The sequence below is a fragment of the Porites lutea genome, chromosome 12 (genome assembly GCF_958299795.1).
Source record: "Porites lutea chromosome 12, jaPorLute2.1, whole genome shotgun sequence".
Lineage (NCBI taxonomy): Eukaryota > Metazoa > Cnidaria > Anthozoa > Scleractinia > Poritidae > Porites > Porites lutea.
This window is the reverse complement of record NC_133212.1, coordinates 16,230,744-16,253,457: the sequence shown is the minus strand read 5'-3', so window position 1 is coordinate 16,253,457 and position 22,714 is coordinate 16,230,744. Positions and strand designations below refer to the sequence as shown.

The 22,714-nt window shown below is 38.6% G+C and overlaps 1 protein-coding gene across 1 annotated transcript in view; it reads left to right on the top strand.

Annotated features, from left to right (window-relative positions):
• The window catches only part of LOC140954016 (uncharacterized), a 54,662-nt gene extending 32,233 nt beyond the window's left edge, over nucleotides 1-22,429 (top strand). Inside the window, exons 12-35 of the mRNA XM_073403405.1 lie at nucleotides 226-402; nucleotides 795-1,031; nucleotides 1,814-1,902; nucleotides 2,179-2,416; nucleotides 3,187-3,375; nucleotides 3,913-4,089; nucleotides 4,716-4,952; nucleotides 7,126-7,214; nucleotides 7,757-7,994; nucleotides 9,035-9,223; nucleotides 10,652-10,828; nucleotides 11,042-11,309; nucleotides 11,985-12,166; nucleotides 12,758-12,945; nucleotides 13,466-13,637; nucleotides 14,114-14,301; nucleotides 14,541-14,712; nucleotides 15,472-15,659; nucleotides 16,274-16,445; nucleotides 17,258-17,445; nucleotides 17,667-17,931; nucleotides 18,770-18,958; nucleotides 19,349-19,399; nucleotides 22,272-22,429. Of these exons, the coding sequence (XP_073259506.1) occupies nucleotides 226-402; nucleotides 795-1,031; nucleotides 1,814-1,902; nucleotides 2,179-2,416; nucleotides 3,187-3,375; nucleotides 3,913-4,089; nucleotides 4,716-4,952; nucleotides 7,126-7,214; nucleotides 7,757-7,994; nucleotides 9,035-9,223; nucleotides 10,652-10,828; nucleotides 11,042-11,309; nucleotides 11,985-12,166; nucleotides 12,758-12,945; nucleotides 13,466-13,637; nucleotides 14,114-14,301; nucleotides 14,541-14,712; nucleotides 15,472-15,659; nucleotides 16,274-16,445; nucleotides 17,258-17,445; nucleotides 17,667-17,931; nucleotides 18,770-18,958; nucleotides 19,349-19,386 (4,247 nt within the window). The 3' untranslated portion in view covers nucleotides 19,387-19,399; nucleotides 22,272-22,429. The remainder of the gene's footprint in view (nucleotides 1-225; nucleotides 403-794; nucleotides 1,032-1,813; nucleotides 1,903-2,178; nucleotides 2,417-3,186; nucleotides 3,376-3,912; nucleotides 4,090-4,715; nucleotides 4,953-7,125; nucleotides 7,215-7,756; nucleotides 7,995-9,034; nucleotides 9,224-10,651; nucleotides 10,829-11,041; nucleotides 11,310-11,984; nucleotides 12,167-12,757; nucleotides 12,946-13,465; nucleotides 13,638-14,113; nucleotides 14,302-14,540; nucleotides 14,713-15,471; nucleotides 15,660-16,273; nucleotides 16,446-17,257; nucleotides 17,446-17,666; nucleotides 17,932-18,769; nucleotides 18,959-19,348; nucleotides 19,400-22,271) is intronic.
• Nucleotides 22,430-22,714: the final 285 nt, after the last annotated feature.

The window sequence follows — 22,714 nt, the reverse complement described above, 5'->3', positions numbered from 1 at the left end:
GTATGTCACCGGTATCCATTTATACACCTGGGTGAAGAGAGACAAAGTGAAGTAAAGTTCCTTGTCTAAGGAAACAACGCAACGGGCGAGGCTCGAACCCCCGACCTCCAGATCCGGAGTTCGAGGTGTGAACCACTCGGCCACACACGCCTCTGCGTTCAATAAAATTGATAATAAAAGAAAGTCCAAATAATATTAAATGTTCAATGTTTAACGCATCAACAGGTCCTTGCATCAGCATGACATGTTCTTGGTATCCATGGGGCAGCTGGTCTTCAACATGTGGACGAATAACGCGTCAGCGCACCAGCAAAGCCACTCAATCCATCGTTAACCGCCCGAACTGTAACGGTCTGCAAACTTCCTGTCCTAAACCTGAAGTGGAATCCTCTTATATCTCCTGTATGTACAGCTGTATATAAATTCATGGTGTCTTATCGAATTTTTTTAATGTAACATAGGGAAAACTACATTCACTTGCAATCAAAATTTGTTGCGCAAATGGTGCGTCTTATTGGAAATTCCGCTTTTTTCCGATTTCTAATCGAATTTCATGATCCAACGACGGACGTGTGTGGCTCGGTAAATTTAAATCCACCTTACAATATGACTTTGGATTTTGCGGTTTTTTAAATAAATCCGAGGGAAAGGTTGTACACTTGGCCTCACTGAAAGCGAGGGTTTTTGGAACTCGGAATTGGCCTGATTTCTCATGGAGTGCAGCTCTTGCCCATGTTGTTATCTTGCGAAGAAAGATAATTTAATATATGATGTCCATTCCTTAATCCCTACAGGCTGTAAGGGGGATTTGGGAATCTTAATGGACGAATCTGGAAGCATTCAAGATAACGATTTCGTTAAGGAGAAAAACTTTGTTGCCAATCTGGCAAATAGCTTGACAAACTTCGGTCCAAATGGTATGCAGATGGCTGTCATATCTTATAGCACGGATGCACGTCTGGACATCAAGCTTAATCAGTACTCTAGCAAGAAAGAGTTTATCCATGCCGTGAATAGCATCAGGCAGTTTAGTGAGTAGTTCTTAATTTTTCCCGGTTTGTGTTTAACCTTGTTACAGGAAGAAGTATTAAGATGGAGGTGGACAAATTAGAGCCAACACCTTTGACCACAAGCAGCTCAAGCTCAGTGGAGAGTTAAATCATTAATAGACCTTTTTGTTTTCCTATTTCAGACCGCGTGATGATACCCCAGAGAACTGTTTCTTCCAAAGGTGCCCTTATGCACGTGCATCCACGTGCGTATGAATGCATAATTAAAACCGTGGAGAAAATCACGTGGTCTGAATTGGGAAAACAAAATTTACAAGCTAACAAGGTCTATTCATCATTAATTCGAGTGGTATCGTATTGCATAATGGTCAAAATGGCTGTGAAAATAAAGGATTTGTATGGGAATTCAGGTTTCCACTCCTAGAATTGGAAGCTCGAGAGTAAAAGAAATCGCTTAAATCGCAACAGATCACAAAAATAATCACACAGGAAGCAGGAAAACATCAAGTAAATAAGGTAAAGCGTTTTTATCTTCTTGAAATCCATTTCCTGAATTCCCATACAAATCCTTCATGCTCACGGCCATTTTGAGGATTATGCCGAATATGGCTAATACCATGCACAGGTAGTAATGAGTTTAAAAACTCTCATTCTGAGCTTGGGCTACCTGTGCTTTAATAACCTTCAGTTGAAAGCCATGTCTCTCCAAACTCTCATTAAAATAATATCATTTTCATCCACGAAGAAGGAGTTTACATCGGTGGTTCTGAATCATACTGACAATGCGGCACTTTCCACTACAGAGGGATGGACCTTCACATACAAAGCTCTAAATGTTGCGAAGAATCAGCTTTTTCAGTTGGCAAATGGTGCCCGTCCTGGCGTCTCAAAGGTTTGTGTAGCCTGACATTTGTAACTCATTTTCTCTTACACTGGTGCCCTTAAATACAAATAAAACCTGTTTCCTAAACGTTTATTTGAAGAAAGCAGAACGAAACTCTTTTTTTTTTTATTGAGGATTAAAATCCTCAATAACACCATAACTTCTTGAAGTAATCTAGACATAAAGCAGTAGCTGTTTTACCACACGTTTTTTCTTAGGGTATCCTCTAAAAACGTAAACTGGGTTACATGTGGAAATTGACACCATTATTTTCTCATGTTATAGATTCTAATTGTCCTGACTGACGGTGCTACCACTGGAGGAAGCGAGAAACTCAAAGTTCCAATCGAAAATCTTGAAAACAGCTACGTAAACATATTCACCATAGGAATTGGTTCCAGCATCAACAGACGAGAGCTTGAGATGATGGCGTCAGCTCCGGTTAAGGATCACGTTTTCTATGTTGCCACTATGCAGGAACTACAGACTCTTCTGCAACGGATCGGTGAATCTTCTTGCAAGAGTAAGTAAAAGGAGATGAAGTGAAACAGTGGCATTCTGTTTGCCCCTGTCTTCATTTACAAACTTCCGCTTATAAGGCTTGGACTTATACAACTTTGTAAGGGAAGTACGCAAAAAAATCGAATTCATTTGAAAACAAGCTAGAGTTGGAGCGTATATCCCTGGAGGTTGATACTATCGGATACATTTTTCTGTGATTAGGTAGATGAGCCTATAACAAGGGGAGAGGGGGGGGGGGGGTGATAAGTTGGGGGGGCTTACGGTATGTGTCAAATAAAAAGACAGACATGCAGAATTATCTCGTTTCCTGGTTTTCTTCAGATCAGAAATATTTCCTTTTAGCCGGTTGCAAACGATTTTTTATTTACTTTGTAACCGACACTCTGCAGCTTGAGAAAGAGATTTCTGAGAAAACATTTCGAGGAACCTTATCCAAAGGATAACGACGAATTTGTGACTTAAACCATAAACCAGTAGATAGGTGGAAATTTGACTCAAAAATTAATGACTTAATGATGGAAGAAATGCTTTGTTAGTTAGTGTAGTTCAACCAATTGCAATAGCAGAGATTGCAGTTGAAAATCCCTGCCTCGCAATTAAAAACATTACACAACCAGATTACAAGACAAAATGCTTCCATTGTAGCTTTATGACTAAAAGGTTTTAAAAGACGCTGCTTTTTTTTCGAATTTTCGTTGTGAACTCTTGGCGTTGTTGAATTATTTCAACTACATTTTTTTTTTGTTTTCTTTGATCATTTCTTTTTTAAAGAATACCAGTGTTTTTATGTGACATGTGAATACACCGGTTGGTCGGAGTGGTCCAGCTCTTGCGGCAATGGAATGAAAAGGGTGCGAAGGTTAAGCAAGCAGACCGAGCGTATCAAAGAACAACAAGGAGGCTGTTCAGGCCTTACTACAACATGTGAAAAGGAGCAGTTGGAAACTAAAAACACCCAATGTGAGTAATTCTCGTTTTGCTTCCCCAGCACGCCAAAAATCGGAAAAAAAAAAAAAACTCAAACGCATATCATAGCTATACTGTACTATCGTCGTTGCTTAAGCTCCCCAATGTCTTGTGTTGAAGCTAGAAGTTTTTTTTTTCATTTAATACAAATCTAATAGCGTTTGCTTCAAAATACCTTGTATAGGGAAGATCATAAAACCTCTCAGCAAACTGGTTCAGACTGATCAAGTCAAAAGTCACGTGACATGTTCAATCCATCGTCAACGAGGCTCGAGCGGAGCGGAAGGCTCATAACTTTAGTTCTCTCCCCTAATTTAGTGACGACTATTTCAGAGTGATGATTCAATTTTTTTGATAACAAAATGTTTTACTTGTTTCATTTTTTTCTTTAGCTTAGTTGTAGGAAAGTTTTAATGACGCTCGGAAAGAGGAAATTCGCAAATTTTTGGGCAGACAGCTTATCTTTACAAAAATGAGTGTCACGTCACCCTTAACGGTTCTCTGGCTTTTTTTTAACCAAACGAAAATCAGGTCCATGTAAGTACGTGACATGCGCGTGGAATCCTTGGACACGCTGGTCCTCTACATGTGGTCGTATGACTCGACAGAGGAGTAGTAAAGTTACGCCACACGTGGTGAACAGACCGAATTGTAATGGTCTTCAAACCTCATGTCCAGCGCCGCAGACGGAATCAACCTTTGTGTCATGTATGTTGCACTATTTGCTTACACACGATGCTTTTCTTAGAGAGTGTTTTATATGACGTCAGGTCCGCCATATTGGTGGCGTACATCAATGAAACGGCGGCCAAGCTGGGGTCCCAAACCCATCCTGTGTTTTTTCTGATCTGAAAATTTTCTCGTCCCAAGAAATTTGTCTCACATGGGTGAAAACGCGCAGTAGTTGCTTGTTATAAATAATAAGTATAGGGAATAGAAGAGACTACGACTACGATCCTGCCATTTTGTTTAAGGTGCACACGCCATACACTGCTGAGAGGGCTGAAAATACAATGCAGCAGCTTGCACAGTGATTAAACCGAATTCGAGCTTCCTGAAGTACCACTCTGTAGATACCATTTGGGGGATTACAATTCTTGAATAGAATCAACAGCGGAGAACTGTACAATTTTCTATTGTGATTTGCTTTGATTCATTCGTAATGAATTGTTCATTTAAAATCCTTTATCTTCCTTTACTAGTCTAGTTTTCATACAGTTGTCGAGTGTCCAGGAGTCTGTTTAGAGGACATTCTTAGAAAGTTAATGCTACACTCAGATCCAAAGATTCCCCACGCACCTACGAAATAACTAATGACATGTTTTCAACGACAGGTTGTAAAGTAGACCTCGGAGTTCTTATGGATGAATCTGGAAGTATCAGCGATGATGATTTCCGACGAGAAAAGAACTTTGTAGCCGAGCTGGCAAAGGGCTTTAGCAACTTTGGACCTAACGGTGTACAGATGGGAGTAGTGAGCTACAGTACCTATGCTAATGTAGACATCAAATTGAAAGCATATTCCAACAAGGCTGATTTCATGAAAGCTGTGGATAGAATAAAGCATAGAGGTCAGACTGAGTTGCTGCACCGTAATAACATTGTATCTAAATATAAATATGACCTTAAATGGTGCTAATCTTAAGGTGATGTTACACAGGACGATTCGCAACGACGATTTTTAGCGCAACACAGTGTTGCAATGTTGGAACAATGTTGTAGCCATTCGAAACAATGTCGCAACAATGTTGCAACGCTATGTTACGCTAAAAATCGTCGTCGCGAATCGTCTCGTTTAACATCACCTTTAAAGGTGATGTTACGCGAGACGATTTGCAACGACGAGTTTTAGCACAACACAGCGTTGCGATGTTGGAACAATGTTGCAACCATTCGAAACAATGTGGCAACAATGCTGTAATGCTGAGTTGCGCTAAAAATCGTTGTTGCGAATCGTCCCGTGTAACATCACGTTAAGGGGCTGTGTCACGGATGTCTAGTTCATTTTAGGGATTTTAAGAATCAACGACCTGACGGCAACGGGAACGTGTGAAAAAAAGAAAGTTTTAATAAGCAAAACAACGACTTTGCACTTTGCACGTTTTTTTGTACATTTCTTTGCCGTTTGTGCACGACTAGGACGCAAAAATTCCTAATTTCAGGTAACCCCACTGACGACGAATTTGCATCTGGTCCCTTGGTCAGGAGGGTTCGTGTACATTTGACAAAGGAATAATCACGATGAAGGCCGTAAGAAAGCAAATTTATTACTTTTTAAGCGACGTTCTCGTTCCTGTCGCGTCGTTGGATCTTAAAGTCCCCTTTGCCTGTCAGTTACGCCTCCTTATTTGCTATGTAACTGGAGAAATTACCAGTGAATGACAAAGTCACAGCTTTGTGTCCAACAAATATGTTTCCCAAGCATTATATCAAATGTTACAAACAACAAAAATGAACTTTTAAAAACTGTTAGGATGACAAGTTTTCAAAAAGCTCAATTACAATCCGTTTCGATCTTCTTCAAATTTGTCCATCTGTTCATTCCTTTGTGTTTGCTGTGTTTATCAAACCTTCTTTAAACTTTTCGAGGTTTTTTTTTATTATGGCAGTACAAACGTCTGGATGCCCAGAGTAAAAACTAAAAGCTTTGGCTGGGCGGAAAACCGTAACCAGCCGCAGTATCGACTAAAATTTGTAGTAACAATTACACAACAATTTGCGCAAAAAAAAAAAAAAATGGGTAAAAATGATTTGATAAAAGTTTCATAAAAAATAAACAATAAAAAAATCCTACAAGCTTTATGGACGTCTTAATTATAAAATAAAAATGTTCATAAGTGAAAAATCATCGTTCATGTAGCTGTCCATTAAATAATGGGAAAGTCTAGGGTATGTCAATAAAATTTCGATTATGTGCAAGACTAAGTATCTGTTAAAATAGGTGTCCACAATTCCTATAGATATCTAACCGCTCAGCGTGAACATTATTGCAATGTGTAATGAACTAGTGAGAGAGCGCATAATTGATTCACACTTGTCTCCTACAAGCTCTTTTATGTTTGCTCAAATGAGGACAATGCGCGCCTGGTGCAAGTACACTAAAGCACCCATATTGAGAGTATCAATACTTATTCTTTGGGGAATGTTATTCTTTTCAGTGGCAGGGTTACCGCCATTTAGTTTTTCACCCGAGAAAAAGTGGTGTCTCTTGTGCTTGTGTGTATGTTGCGGTTATTTTTTTTTTATTTCAGTTAATTTTTGTTTTTCCTTTGAGTATTTCATCCGTGCCCATTTATCATCCTGGATGGAAAGAGAAAAAGTGGTGTCTCTTGTGATAAACGTTAGATAACCTTTTTTTCCATGTAAGAAAATGTATGCCTAAACATTTCGTGTGCATGTTGCAAGAAATTTTTGTTTTTCCTTTGTTTCAAGTTCATTAGCATACATTACCATACCCAAATACAAAAGAAAAACAAAGCTTAACTGAAAGAAAAAAATTAACTGCAACATATACATTATGTGCGCTCGTTTTCCATGCATTTCTAGATATTGAGACAATACCGGGAAAGGAAAAAATATGTCAATGGGTACCAGTTCCTACGAGGGACATTTTAGCCTAAAGTTTTGTTTTCACTTATTACATATAATCCCTTAACAGTAATCCGTGTTTAGATGTGTTCAAATTTCATTGTTTATAACTTAAAATTAGGTTGAGAAAAACAATTAACCTTGTCAATCTAACAGGTGGATGGACGTACACTGATCGGGCACTGACACTGGCAAAGACAGAACTTTTTCAACCCTCAAACGGCGCTAGAAAAGGTGTTACAAAGGTAAGTTCATGCAATGTATAGGAGACACAGTCGAACCTCAATTAATTGGCCTTCTAAAAACGCAAGTAAAATTATACCCTTATTTTACGAGTTTACGATTTGATGAGCCATTATTATCACAGGTGAAAAATTAGTTCAAAATCGTTTTCTTTTTTTTTTTCTTGTCAGTTATCGTTTTGAGAACTACACGCGCTGAAATGTTTAGAGCATTAAAGTTTGGGTTAAGGAAAAGCTTCTGAATTTTTCGACAAAAATTCTGTTACAAATACAATCCTTGTGTGCTCTTTAGTATGTTTGCTTTTTCTGAAGCGTCTTTTAATGCCCTAAATTCTTCATTTATATAACATTGCAAAACCTCGACGCACTCTTGGAAACAATGACAAGGCAACTTGTAATTTTACATGTGAAATTATGAATTAATGCTGAAATTTTGCGCCAAGAGTAAGGAGTATTTTTTTCATGATATTTAAAAGTGCTTTTACTCGCACAATCCAGCGTCATTTTCAAATGTCACTAGTTGTAACGGTTATTCTAATTTGCAGATACTGCTAGTCGTAACAGATGGAGCCAGCAATGGTGGGATTAAGTCTCTCCGCTCTCCAGTTGAGGAGCTGCGATCCAGTAAAGTAAATATATTTTCCGTGGGAGTTGGACAAAGCCTCAACCGTAATGAGCTGGAGTTCATGGCCTCCGACCCAAAAGCTTCCCATTTATTCTTTGTTCGTAATATGGCAGAGTTACCTAATCTGTTGAACACCTTAGCAGAGTCTTCATGTCAAAGTAAGAACTGAACGCCTCTATCAGTAATGCTTTAGCCGCTTCGTTATTCTCACTGAAATACTAATGTGGAAAGGTTATTATTAGTCTTAGGATCGCCCCTGTTATTGGCCGTTTTTATGATAGAGACCTAAAAGTCGTTTAGACGCATTTAACGTCTGAGACGTTTAAGTCGTCAGACGTTTAATGCATCTGTGTTATTTACCGTTTTATACTAGACGTTAAAGGCGCCTTAAGACGACTTTAACTTAAACTAATACTAAGAGACTAAATAAGGAATGCTCAGCGGCATTTTGTAAACACGACGCATATAAACGTCTAAGGGTGGATTTCCACTGGCGCGTGATTTTTACGTGCGTGTACGTGCGTAAAATTTACTTTCAAAAATAGAGGAGAGGTAATGTATGAAAGATCGCGCGTAAAAGCAATAGTGTCATCTCTTAAGGGCAACACTACATTCCTTTTTTCTATTTTATTTACGAGAGTAAAATTTTACGTACGTACACACGCACGTAAAAAATACGCGAAAACAGAAATCCACTCTAAAACATGGATGCCTTCAACCTGCAAACAGATTTTAAACTCTTTTTTTTTCTTTCGTCGAAAGAAACGCCGGGACATTATAGAGTGTTTTCACATGACGTCACGGCGGCCATATTGGTGTCCCAAAACAATGAAACGGCGGCCATGTTGGTGTCCCAAACCAGTCCTGTGGGAGTTGAACTCCTTTCTTATGTAAACGCTTCCTTTTGTTCCAAAAAATTTGCAGAGATGCTGGCCACGTGAGTGAAAACACTCTATATCGTTAACAGTTACTGGTTTATGCAACTGAAGCAGGTTATAATTTAAGGCAATTTAAAATGGAAATCGTTGCCTAATGAGTGACCGTTTCCCCCGTACCCTTTACCAAGGTAGTTAGGATAACACCAAAATTATACTCGTTGGTTTTAGAAACTAAATGGAATTTTGTCCGAGTTTTCAGCGCTTTCATTTTTCAAAAAGTAATTAAAAGTTGATGAAAGTTTTCTATTAATTTGGTATAGTTTTCAAGTGTAAGTACGTGACTTGCGACTACAGTTTGTGGTCCTCGTGGTCGATCTCTTGTGGCCGTGGCATGAAAAGAAAGAAAACACTCACAAAACAGAATGAGAACATCACAGAGCAGCAAGGAGGTTGTTCAGGATTACAAACCACTTGCGACAAGGAAAAAGTTGAAACTAAGGACATGGACTGTGAGTAGCACTTTTAAATAGATCTCTCGCGCGCGAAAGGTATCCGGTGACCAGTGTCACCTGACTGTATCACAGGCTCATTTGCACAACCCATTGAGGTGACGTGTTTTTAAACGTTACACGCTGATCAGTAATTGGTTTTCAATTGGTCACTGTCTCAGATTCAGTCTGCTTCTTGCTGCGGACAAAAGGTGAATAACTGTATAAAGATATTTCATATCTAAACTTCGCAAGTACTATTTTGCTAAGAATATTTTCCACATGATTTTTTTTCTGGTATATTTGCAGCACTAATAAGTGGCTACCTGTCGTCCCCTCCTTATTAGATAGCCGGCTAGTAGGTGTAGATAACTACCTGTGCAATCCAGTTGTTAGTCATTGGGCACCTATTGCAAACATGCACATTTTTAGCCTGATAAAATAGCCAACATTTTGCCACGCCACCACTGGTTTTCTTGCGAAATGACGTCTGAGAAACGGAGCACAGATATTCCATACTGATTACGTGTCACTAACCAGATCTGGGTAATGCCTCTGATTGGCTGAAGCAAATTTCCCACACCTTACGACCAATCAGAAGCACTACTTAGCACCACATCAGTATGAAATTTCTGCTCTCGTTTCTCAGACGTCATTTCACTGGAAAAACAGTAGTGGCGTCTCGAAATGTCGGCTTTTTTCTCAGACGATCGCATTTTCATAATAAGAGGATGAACATTAATATGCATTATTCATTTAGCCAAGCAAAAATAAATCAATGAAGTTGTTAGCGCCAGGAATCTCATGCCTATTGTATGTACGCCGTGTTTGTTCTTTTCGTCTTCTCGCATCTTTTAGTGTAGTTTTCCAGCTCATTAGTCGCTCATTGTTCGCGCACCTATGTTATTCGTGTTAGTTCTTTTCTTTTGCATACGGTTTATCTAGCTTCTGTTTTAATATTTCGCGTCAGTTCTTCGTGGTCCTCGGTTCTGTCCACATGCAGTTTGTTTAGCTCGTCTTGGTGTTTCATCTTTTCTCGCTATCGTCTTGTAAGTATCTCGCTTGTTTCTTTCGCCTTTGCCGTATTGGTTTCACTTAGTCCGGTAGTTATTTTATCTTTACCTTGTATTCGTTTATTGTCCGTATTTCTCAGCACCGCTTCGTGCGCTTCGTTTCACTTGTTTCACTTACTACACATCGGCTCGCCTCGCATAAAGTCTAGAAAAAAAGTTTGTGTGTCTGTGAGGAAATTTTAAAGCGCGTAAAGGCTGCGACTTTATAGAAAGTAATAAACAAAAAAAAAACTCAGAATTATTACAAAATCCTTGCGAAGAACTCCTAGTTAAAAACAAGCATTCTGTCCTAATTTTTGTTAAGAGGGTTCCAGCTAAAACATTATTTATTACGGTACTGAATGAATGGTGACTTTGTTGATAAATGTCTTCTTAGGTCAATGTAAGTACGTCACGTGCTCATGGAATGACTGGAGCAAGTGGTCCGCCACGTGTGGTGCTAGCACCAGACAAAGAACCAGCAAAGTTACAAATCATGTGATAAATAAACCGTCCTGCAGTGGACTGCAAACTACATGTCCGCAACCTCAAGTTGAAAGAAGAACAACCAACTGTAAGTGCAACAAAATAATTGACCGGAAAAACTTTTAGATTTTTTACGTGACAGAACTTGTCGTGTATTACGCCCATTTAGGTCTTAACTGGTTTTGATCCCTCCAAGACTCGAATTTGCAGTCTTTTGAACCTATAAAATTGAAATAAGTTGGTAATTACTCTACCTGCCTCACACTGTAAAAAAAACATCTTCTACCTTTCTATATGCAAGGCCCTTGCAAGACGGTTAAATGCACTTGGAAGGCTTGGACGGGCTGGTCAGCCACATGTGGTATGGCACAGAGAACAAGGTCAATTCAATCTACGCAAATTACAGTTCAGCAGCCAGACTGTTCTGGCCTTCCTCAGAAATGCACTCAACTACCACAGAAGGAAACCAAGAAGACAATGTGCACTTGTCAGACAGTGCAGTGCACCTGGAATCAGTGGAGCGATTGGTCAGCTACCTGTGGAAAAGCCTCTCGGACACGAACAATAAAGTGAGTGTATTATCGCAGCCATCAATATTTAATAATCATTCCTCGAGCCCAAATGGGCTCTGAGTCAATAGCCCATGAGGTTGAAGGCCAAATGGGCTATTGACTCAGAGGCCATGAGGGCGAGAGGAATAATTGTTTTAGTAAAATCCAACTAGTTGGTCAAAAATATCGAGACAAATTCCTTTACTTTAGCAAGCGAAACCCGATTCAGCCGCCATTGTTTTGGTTTTTAAGGCCGGCGCTTTTCGCTACTAGTTATAGCCTAGTAGTAGCTCAAGCAATCAGAACGCAGCATTGATAATAGACCACTAGTGTGAATTTACATATTACATATTACTGAAGCAAATGAAACGTCTTTGTACTCTTTTAATTTGTTCCCTTTGCAGTTGTGAGTGCTGACTGTTATTTTGCCAAATTAATTGTCTCGTGGATTACACAGAAAACGAAAAGTCATCAGCTTCCGACTCTTATGCCCTCGCAGATTCTTAAGTGAGATTTCAAGAATTTCAGTACAATTAGCAACATAGTAGCGACGTATCAAACTTTAAACAGGGCGGAAAATGGAAACTTTCCTCTTTTGACCGCGCTCTTTTTAACGTGATGTCTGTACTATTCAGTGCCCTCAGAAAAATGCTTCAACTAAACGTTTTGGTGTGTCCATGTATTTTTTCTTAGATCAACACAAATTACTGTTCAAAAAGAAAGCTGTGATGGATTGCCCCAAACGTGTCCTCAACCTCCTGAAACTCAACACAGAACAACCGACTGCGCATGCCGTACTGTTACCTGCACGTGGGAAGAATGGTCGTCATGGTCCACTTCCTGCGGAGTGGGAACACGTACACGTGATATTAAAGGTACTGTAGGCGACAAATAGACCTATTCGGCCAACTCCATGTTGTACCCAATTCAAACCCTTTGGGAATAAAACGTTTTGTTTCAGGAATTTCCATATCATTAAAATGTGAATGCCACATTATAATAAAAATACAATACACAAAGAATCTTAACCCCGGGAGATTTGAATTGGGTACAACACTGAGTTAGCCGAATAGGTCTATAACTACAACAACAGCAACAATAATTAGAAGATGAATAATTACCAGAATTTTTTTCAAAGGAGCTTACATACAGAAGCTAAAACGAGTTATTGAATACTTCAAATAACACATTATCGAACGGTCTATAATTTGCACAACATGAGCAAAGCAATCTGGCTCGTACACTACTTTAAGATTTTAACACTCGTACTTAAAATTAATGTTATTCTATTTGAAATTCGTCTATTAGTATTCACTTACTACTCTTCTTTAAAGTTCTAAAAAATAAGCTGTTGCAGCAAATTTCTTGCCATCGCGTTTCCTGCTAGTAGAGAGCTCTATACAAATCTATACATCTAGTAGGTTTCCCTCGTAAGCATTTGGCCTTTTTTTTTCTTTTTTAAAAAGGAACCATGATCACAGTGAATAAACCCAGCTGTGTTGGCTTGCCTCAAAAATGCACTGAGCAGCCGCAGTCTGAATCACGTGAAGTAAAATGCACATGCCCTACAGTGGAATGCCGCTGGAATGAATGGACCAAATGGTCAGCTACGTGTGGTTCGGCAACTCGTCAAAGGACAATCAAAACTATTAAGGTTAGATTGAGTTAAGGTATATATTGTCTAAATTGGCTTACATCTCGGTGAGGCTATAGATAGCCTCATTACTGAGGGGAATGTCTTAATCAATGAGTTTATGACCCATCATAATTGCAAAATTAACCTAGTTTTTAGCCACAACAGTATTTGTTCATACTAACATTTTGTTTAGAGTAACACAAACCTCTTTTGTGTGAAACATTTATATGTAATGCTAATTATGTGCCAAGTTGGACGAGAAGTGGAAAACCCTGGATCCAGGCATGCGCTTAGTTTGATAGAGAAACAGTTCTAAAAAGGATAGTTAAAACAATAAAACAATAATAATGATAAAAATTAAATCATAATGATAATAACATATGATAGATATACAGTCGTGTAAAGCAATCTTCCTCTAGTTTTTGAGACGCTTTGAGTGATTTTCTACCTGTTTCCATACGTAATATTAACGAAGTATACCCAAAGGTCGGGCATTTCTTGAAAATTATGAAGAGAAATTTTATCGTTTCCTATGTAGACCACAGTTCAAAAGTTGAAGTGCGAAGGCCTGCCTCAGTCATGTACTCAGCCTCCAGAGACCCAACAACAAACAACAAACTGTAAATGTAAAACTGTGAACTGTGAATGGGCGAACTGGTCTTCATGGTCAACGACATGTGGAGTGGGAACACGAACGAGACGCATCGAAGGTAGCTAGCAGCCTTTTTCCAGTAAAATTGGATTATCGTAGCTTCATCCTTGTCAAAGGGGATGTAACCTTTCTTAACCTGCATTGCCCAGATTATTTAAGGAGATTTGCTACGAGATACGGTAAAAAACGATGGAGTGTGCCTGTACAGAGCATAGTTTCAAGTGGTTTTGCAACAGAGCTAAGCCGTCTTGGAATATGGATTGCCACGGAATTAATTGAAACACTTTGATTATTTTATGATGGAAAAAGATGCTAAACAATTGCAGGAAGCTCAAATGGAAGCAATTGGGATAAAAATACTAAATGAATAAAATTTATTTTTACTAAGAAAATTGAAAATAGTGACTAAAATTCTACTAAGTGATGATGATGATGATGATGAGGATGATGATGATGATAACAATAATAATAATAATAACAATAATAATAATAATAATAATAATAATAATAGTTAATAAAAATTGCTGTTCGCAGAAACCGTGGTGGAAGTGTTTAAACCAGACTGCAGTGCTCTTCCACAGAGTTGCCCTCAACCACCGGAGTCTGACGCTCGTGAAATAAAATGCAGTTGCCCAACTGTCAACTGTAAGTGGAAGAAGTGGAGCGCTTGGTCAGCAACTTGCGGAGTAGCTACTAGGACGAGGAGTATTGAGATCATCAAGGTTAGTTCTTTTTTCGTTAGAACCGTGATTTACATCGATACTGAAATAACCTAAAGTACGTCAAGCTGATAGTCCCCCCGCCGCTCCCTTTTTCTTCTCCAAGATATTGACGTGAAATTTACGTGAATCAGTTATAAGGGCCAGTCTTTGGACTGTCATGATCTTGAAGACTACCTTTCAAAAAGTTAAGTTTTATACTAGCACAATTATAAACCTCAATCTGCGGTTTTTATCTACAGATCACAGTTCAGCAAGTGAAGTGCGGGGGACTGCCTCAGTCATGTCCTCAGCCTCCACAGAGAGAACAACAGACAACAAACTGTAAATGTAAAACTGTGAACTGTGAATGGGCGAGTTGGTCATCATGGTCAACGACTTGTGGAGTGGGAAATCGAACAAGACACATTGAAGGTGACTCAAGGCTCCAACATAATAGGAAAAGCGCATCGAGAAAAGTTGCGCGAATACCGCGGAGGAGCTGAGCTCTCCTCCCGTTGGTTTTTACTCCCTCGCTTTTTCTCTTCTTGCGTGCTTTTTTGCTTGTCTACACTGTTGAAGGTTACTTTGAAACGAAACAAATAGTGTGGTTTTGTCGTAGATAATGTGGCAAAAAAACCTAACGGCATCCACTTAGAAGCCAACGTTCGTTGATATGTAAAACGTGTTTTCTTCTTTCTGGTTGTTTGTTTGTTTGCTTGTTCTTTTTTTTAACGTTGCACATAATCAGGTTATCAATATAACAGACTATTTATTATAAAGTATGACACATCAGCTGACAGTAGCGTTGCATGGTACTTGTGATTTCGTCTAAATGCAGTCACATGGTACGACTCGGTATTTGAATGTGGTCTATTTAGCAATCTGCCATAGAGGTTTTTTTTACTTGACCCCTGAAACAGATAATGACAACTAGTGCAAAAAAACAAAACAACAACAACAAAAACAACAACAACAGGTTACCAAACGAAGACAATAGAATTAGTGCATAATTGTGCGTAGTATTCTACTACCTATTTCACAGGTAACATAAAATCACCCTAAAATATCTTTATATTTACCTTCTAGTACTTTTCCCCCCTTAAAAGGTTGATCAACGGTTAGTTTCCTAGAAAAGAGCATAATAATTTGACCTGTCATTTTCCTTAATCAAAAGCGTTCTTCCCTAACCAGAAACTGCCGTTGAAGTGTTCAAACCAGACTGCAGCGGACTTCCACAGAGCTGTCCTCAACCACCAGAGTCCGATGCTCGAGAAATAAAATGTAGCTGCCCAACCGTGAACTGTAGGTGGAAAGAATGGAGTGCTTGGTCAGCTACTTGTGGTGCGGCGACAAGAACAAGAAGCATTGAGACGATTAAGGTCAGTTACATCTTTAAATTATATAAGTATACGCGCACGCTTTTCTCGGTACGTCGGACGAGTGAAATAGTTATTGCCATTGGAGCTTGGAAAGGATGTTTCCTTCTATCGTTCAACAAGTAGTAGTGGTAGTGGTGGTGGTGGCGGCGGCGATGGCAGAGGTAGCTGCTGCGGCGGCGGCGGTGGCAGTAGCAACAGCAGTAGGGATTTTATTACGACATAACTAACTAATCTGTAGGTTGCACGCGCAATGCATGATTTCCAATAATAATTATATAAATTCAGTTTCCTTGCGACAGTGTGTTGGTCGCTGTTTTCTTTAAAAGAATGTATAATAAAGCAATTATTAGATTCGGTTTTTGTGCATATCCTAAATAATCAATGTCTCGGTAGCCTCGGCCTTCGGCTCGGCCGATAACACTTACCTCCACATTGATTATTCCGGATATCACAAAAACCTGATCCAACAATCGTTTATTATTACCTTATCTGGGCTATTTCACAGGCTTGGGCACAATTAAAACGGTGTTTCATCTCAGAGTCGATGAGAGTTTAACAGTTCTATCATTCTGTTTAACATCGTTTTAAAGTTATATTTGACTTTACATCTACAGACTACAGTTCAGCAAGTGAAGTGCGAGGGACTGCCTCAGTCATGTCCTCAGCCTCCACAGAGAGAACAACAGACAACAAACTGTAAATGTAAAACTGTGAATTGTGAATGGGCGAGCTGGTCTTTCTGGTCTACGACATGTGGAGTGGGAATTCGAACAAGACACATCGAAGGTGAAATACGAGAGGAATACAATTTTTTCATATCTTAGAGAGCTTTTTTATTGAGAGTTTCTGTCGTGTGTAGAGCGCTTTCACTCACGACATCACTTTGGCCATATGTACAAAATCTTCCAAGCGGTGGTCATGTAAGTGTACCAGACCAATGCCCCTTATGTTAATTCTGTTACGCTACTGTATGCTAGTAAGTTAGCATAGCTGCTGGCTGGGGAGTGAATACGCAAAGGCAAATCCTTGCTTATATTTTTTTGCCTCAATAGCATAGACTTGCCATTATTTGATGACGCTAATAAGATAACACCTCTAAATATTGAAAAAGCATTACAATTTCTGTTATTTCCTAACATTTGAGACAGACAGACCAAAACGGTTTCGGAAAAATTCTCTTTGAAAAATCCCATGTGTGAGCTCATTAACGCTTTTGCCACCTAGTAATTTCGCAGTTTTGGATTGCCTATGTTTCCTTTGTTATTGATTGCAAAGAGCTGAAAATTGCACAAACTGCTCAAAGTAACCAGCTCTTTCGACTTTTTAAATTTAATTTATACATACCTAATGAGTTACCTCGTATGCTAATGAGCAAAAATGTAAACAATGACGTCATGATGAATCTGCCAATAGCGATACTCACGCTTACGGCCTTTTGATATTTATGTACAATCAGAATCGAATTGGTTCTTGTGAAGATTCTTTTGTTTTACTCGTCAAAAACTGGAATAACAAAAACAGTGTTTATAAACAGTGATGTTTCCTCTAGGTAATAACTCATTTGGTCATATAATAATTATAATTTTCACTTAAACTAGAAACTTCTGTGGAAGTATTCAAACCAGACTGCAGCGACCTTCCTCAAACATGCCCTCAACCACCGGAGTCTGAGGCGCGTGAAATTAAATGCAGCTGCCCGACGGTAAATTGTAAACGTAGCAAATGGAGCGATTGGTCAGCCACTTGTGGACCAGCGATAAGACAGAGAACAATAACTACTGAACAGGTACGCTGGTAACGTTCTCCTTTCTCCCCTTTCCTTTTCATCCATCCGTCCATCCATCCATTTATTCTTCCTTTCTTTCTTTCTTCGTTTATCTTTTAATTGGCCCTGTCATTGATGATGACCGTCAATCAATTTTGCTTGCCAGCTCACATTATTTAGCAAAATAAATAGGTGACAATTAAGACAGCAACCAACCTTGTTATTAATTCTATTTTTTTTAGATTACTGTTCAGCAGAATAGTTGCAAAGGCTTACCTCAATCCTGCCCAGCGGGGCCTGAGACCGAGACTCGAACCTCCATGTGCACTTGTCGGTCTGTATCCTGCACGTGGGGAAACTGGAGCGAGTGGTCTGGTAAATGTGGATTGGTAAATAGAACACGTCACATTGTGGAGGCTCAGACAACAGTTCAAGCTGAAAACTGTGATGGAGTGAAAAAGAAGTGTACTCAACAGCCGGAGACTGAGAATAACAAACTTCCAGATTGTAAGCGAGAATAAAATTCCTTAGTTTTTTCACTGCGTTTCTCTCACCGCGCATATCAAAATGGCGGCGTTGAAGAAAAAATTCTGCGAAAAAAAAAACATTAAAAAGAGGTCCATTTATGAAAAAAAAAAGAAAAGAAATCAACGAAAATTTAAGTAGGCAGCTAAAAATGTGTGTTACATAAGCGTTGTTTCTGAGTTTCACTTCCAGCAGAAGTCTTGTCTCCAGAGACTCTAGAGATGCCATCATTAATTTTGATTTTGTTTGAAAAATATTATTATATTTTGGCATATATTTCGATTTAATTTGAGTATAGCAACGAGATATTGAAAGACGCCACGTGGCAAGCAAAAACGTTTATTACGTCAACTTGTTAATATTAACAAATGATTAATAAGAATAACGAATTTACAGCTGTATATAGATATCACAAAGCTACAACTCTGTTGAAAACACTTTTGGTACCCTTGAGGAAAATAGGTGCGGAGACACACTTTGCAAAATGAATTCGTATTCTACTTCTTCTTAAAGCTTGCGAATGTTTTTGTAAGAGCCTATTTCTGATGTTTCCCTCTCTGCTAAGCTAAAAAAAAGAAACTTGAATCCATACAGTCAACACTGCACCGGCGCGATGGGGGTATGGGTGCGTCATTTTGACGAGCTATCGCGTTCGTGTCACATGATTTTTGCCACGAGTTGTAGCCACGATGTAGTACAGCTGAAGTCATAAGGGTGGGAAATGTTTTCTTTCTTCCATGCTTTTAGAACGATAATTACTCACCATTAATGATCCCCAAGCCATATTGAAAATTTATATTCATTTTCCTTTTGTTACCAGGTGAAGAGTGTTACACAGTCGAATGCAGTTTCAATCCCTGGAGCGCCTGGTCAGCGACATGCGGTAACGCATATCGGCGCCGCGCACAGTTGATAAAAGAGATTGAGGTCTGGCTGCCAAGCTGTGAAGGACTTCCCCTGGAATGTCCTGGAGATGAAACCCAGGAAGAGACAAGAAACACGCCATTATGTAAGTACACCTAACCTGACTGATAAACCTGAAGTGACCTGATTGACCAATCAACTCGCTCTGTAATAAGCATTTTATCTTTGGTTTAAACTTTATTTCCCTTTGTATTGAGGTATAGTAATGGATGATGATGAGTTTAAAACAATGGGAAATGTATTTTTAACCAAGGATAAATTTGAACCACAACACCATCAACTGACGAGATACAACTGACTTTGACTCTGAAGATGACTACCACACAGGCTGTCGAAACACCAGTCACTGTCAGCAACAGTTCAAGAACAACAACAGTTCAGTTTAACCACAGAGCAGTACACTCACCTGTAGGTGCATATTCCACCTGGTCATGTGAAAATTCTTGTCCTCCCTGTATAAATGCTTCTTCTGTAGGTCCAACTACCAAGCCGCCTCCAACTCCGACCGTCTGAGGATATAAGCAAGGTACACCCTTTTTATTTTAACTGAATATACCACTTCCGAGTTCCAAAAACTATCACTTTCAAAATGAGGCTAAGTGCAAATCTCTCTTGTGAAAATGAATATTACTTGCATGAGAATAGAAGAATAATTTTCGTATTAATGGCCTTGCACTTGGTCTCGCCTTGAAACAGAGGCTTGACACAATTAAGAAATGGCCTATAATCTTGCAATCTGCGCTTTCAAAAAAAGCCGTCTCTTCCCGCTCCTTTCTGGCGCCATGGAAGGTTCGCAGAAGGGACGTCTGTGCCTCAACGACAGGGTAACTCCATACTAATGACGTAATCAATGTGGTAGTCTCTGGGTTCCCAATGTAAAATGTGCTCGACTTTTTGTTCTCCTGCTTTATTGTTGTTATTTTTTAGTTCTTTTGCCAACGAGCTGCAGCAAAATCAAATTCCAGCTGAAATTCGTTTTTTTTTTCTCAAGAAGAAAATGTTCCACGAATAATGTCTGTTTTCATATTAGATTCATCGCGTTTTCATTCCCTTTGTCTTTCATTCGAAAACAATAGCGAGAACAATAAAATAATATCAGAATTACTGTATTACCGGATTCTGGAGAGATTCTAGGAATTTCTGTCGTTAAAGCGCGCACGTTTCTCCTGCGAAACATTTCTAACAGTGAAGTCAAGAGCGAGAAGAGAAGGCTGTATTCACAAGTTGCACTTTCGTTCTATTACATAATGTAAATAAAGGGGGTTTAACAATGCAATGATTTACTCATAGTTGAGTGACCATCAAACAATAGCTTCCCAATGCGCAATTCCCAAAGCCCAAAGCAACCTCTATTGAATTAGCTATATAAGCGAGTACCCCCATCCCCGTGGAATGAGGTTGTGTGTGTGTGAGCCAAGAAAGTTTGGATGACTATTAAAAAAATTTTCCTTTCTCAAAATTGCACTTAAAGCATCTGACCAAACTCTGCTTGGAGGACATATAGAATGTTAGAAGCGTTTCGTTGGATCTGTCTGTTTGTTTTTGTGATGTCTTCGAAGGGAAAAGCGAAAAGTGTTTGGTAGAGACAGCCGAGGTCGGCTATACGAGTTTTGCGTTACCGGCAAACGAAGGTGTTTTGGCATACTGCCATTCCAGTGGAAAATCTGCTATACAGTAATTCAAGAACTCTTTAGTTAGCTCTTCAGGCACAAAAAAATGTCAGTCGAGTGCTTGAAAACTTCTTACGTTTTAAAACTGTGTGATTGCTTTTTTCCTAGAACTTCAACTTTCTTTATATTTTTACCATTTATTATTATTATTATTATTAGTAGTAGTAGTAGTAGTAGTAGTAGTAGTAGTAGTAGTAGTAGTAGTAGTAGTAGTAGTAGTAGTAGTAGTAGTAGTAGTAGTAGTAGTAGTAGTAGTAGTAGTAGTAGTAGTAGTAGTAGTAGTAGTAGTAGTAGTAGTAGTAGTAGTAGTAGTAGTAGTAGTAGTAGTAGTAGTAGTAGTAGTAGTAGTAGTAGTAGTAGTAGTAGTAGTAGTAGTAGTAGTAGTAGTAGTAGTAGTAGTAGTAGTAGTAGTAGTAGTAGTAGTAGTAGTAGTAGTAGTAGTAGTAGTAGTAGTAGTAGTAGTAGTAGTAGTAGTAGTAGTAGTAGTAGTAGTAGTAGTAGTAGTAGTAGTAGTAGTAGTAGTAGTAGTAGTAGTAGTAGTAGTAGTAGTAGTAGTAGTAGTAGTAGTAGTAGTAGTAGTAGTAGTAGTAGTAGTAGTAGTAGTAGTAGTAGTAGTAGTAGTAGTAGTAGTAGTAGTAGTAGTAGTAGTAGTAGTAGTAGTAGTAGTAGTAGTAGTAGTAGTAGTAGTAGTAGTAGTAGTAGTAGTAGTAGTAGTAGTAGTAGTAGTAGTAGTAGTAGTAGTAGTAGTAGTAGTAGTAGTAGTAGTAGTAGTAGTAGTAGTAGTAGTAGTAGTAGTAGTAGTAGTAGTAGTAGTAGTAGTAGTAGTAGTAGTAGTAGTAGTAGTAGTAGTAGTAGTAGTAGTAGTAGTAGTAGTAGTAGTAGTAGTAGTAGTAGTAGTAGTAGTAGTAGTAGTAGTAGTAGTAGTAGTAGTAGTAGTAGTAGTAGTAGTAGTAGTAGTAGTAGTAGTAGTAGTAGTAGTAGTAGTAGTAGTAGTAGTAGTAGTAGTAGTAGTAGTAGTAGTAGTAGTAGTAGTAGTAGTAGTAGTAGTAGTAGTAGTAGTAGTAGTAGTAGTAGTAGTAGTAGTAGTAGTAGTAGTAGTAGTAGTAGTAGTAGTAGTAGTAGTAGTAGTAGTAGTAGTAGTAGTAGTAGTAGTAGTAGTAGTAGTAGTAGTAGTAGTAGTAGTAGTAGTAGTAGTAGTAGTAGTAGTAGTAGTAGTAGTAGTAGTAGTAGTAGTAGTAGTAGTAGTAGTAGTAGTAGTAGTAGTAGTAGTAGTAGTAGTAGTAGTAGTAGTAGTAGTAGTAGTAGTAGTAGTAGTAGTAGTAGTAGTAGTAGTAGTAGTAGTAGTAGTAGTAGTAGTAGTAGTAGTAGTAGTAGTAGTAGTAGTAGTAGTAGTAGTAGTAGTAGTAGTAGTAGTAGTAGTAGTAGTAGTAGTAGTAGTAGTAGTAGTAGTAGTAGTAGTAGTAGTAGTAGTAGTAGTAGTAGTAGTAGTAGTAGTAGTAGTAGTAGTAGTAGTAGTAGTAGTAGTAGTAGTAGTAGTAGTAGTAGTAGTAGTAGTAGTAGTAGTAGTAGTAGTAGTAGTAGTAGTAGTAGTAGTAGTAGTAGTAGTAGTAGTAGTAGTAGTAGTAGTAGTAGTAGTAGTAGTAGTAGTAGTAGTAGTAGTAGTAGTAGTAGTAGTAGTAGTAGTAGTAGTAGTATCATTATTATTATTATTATTATTATTATTTCTAGACGGCGAACTTCACTGCAGAGATAGCAGAGGCAGAGGGAAAAAAGAAGAAACTGGGTATTAGTTTTGAAGGAGAAACGTAACCACTCCGGTCTTTCGATTATACTAGCAGTTGTCTAGTGGTGTAAAAACTTTGCAAAAAAATTAAAATAAACATGAGGCAGGAAAACGTATGATGTGCTGTTGATAATCACTAACAGTTGGCGATTTGTACGACCTTACGTTCGGATGAGTAAATAAATAAATAAATAAATAAATAAATACTGTTCAGTAGAACGCCGGTAACTGGGACTTCTGAAGCGAACCGAAAAACAGTTCGAATTAGCGGGGAGTCGAGTTATCGGGGTCGATTGAATTCAATTTGCCTTGTTGAAAATTCGGATAGTCACTGATTTTTCAGCACTTTAGTATTATTTTGGTGCAGAGCAGATTGTACTTATTTTAT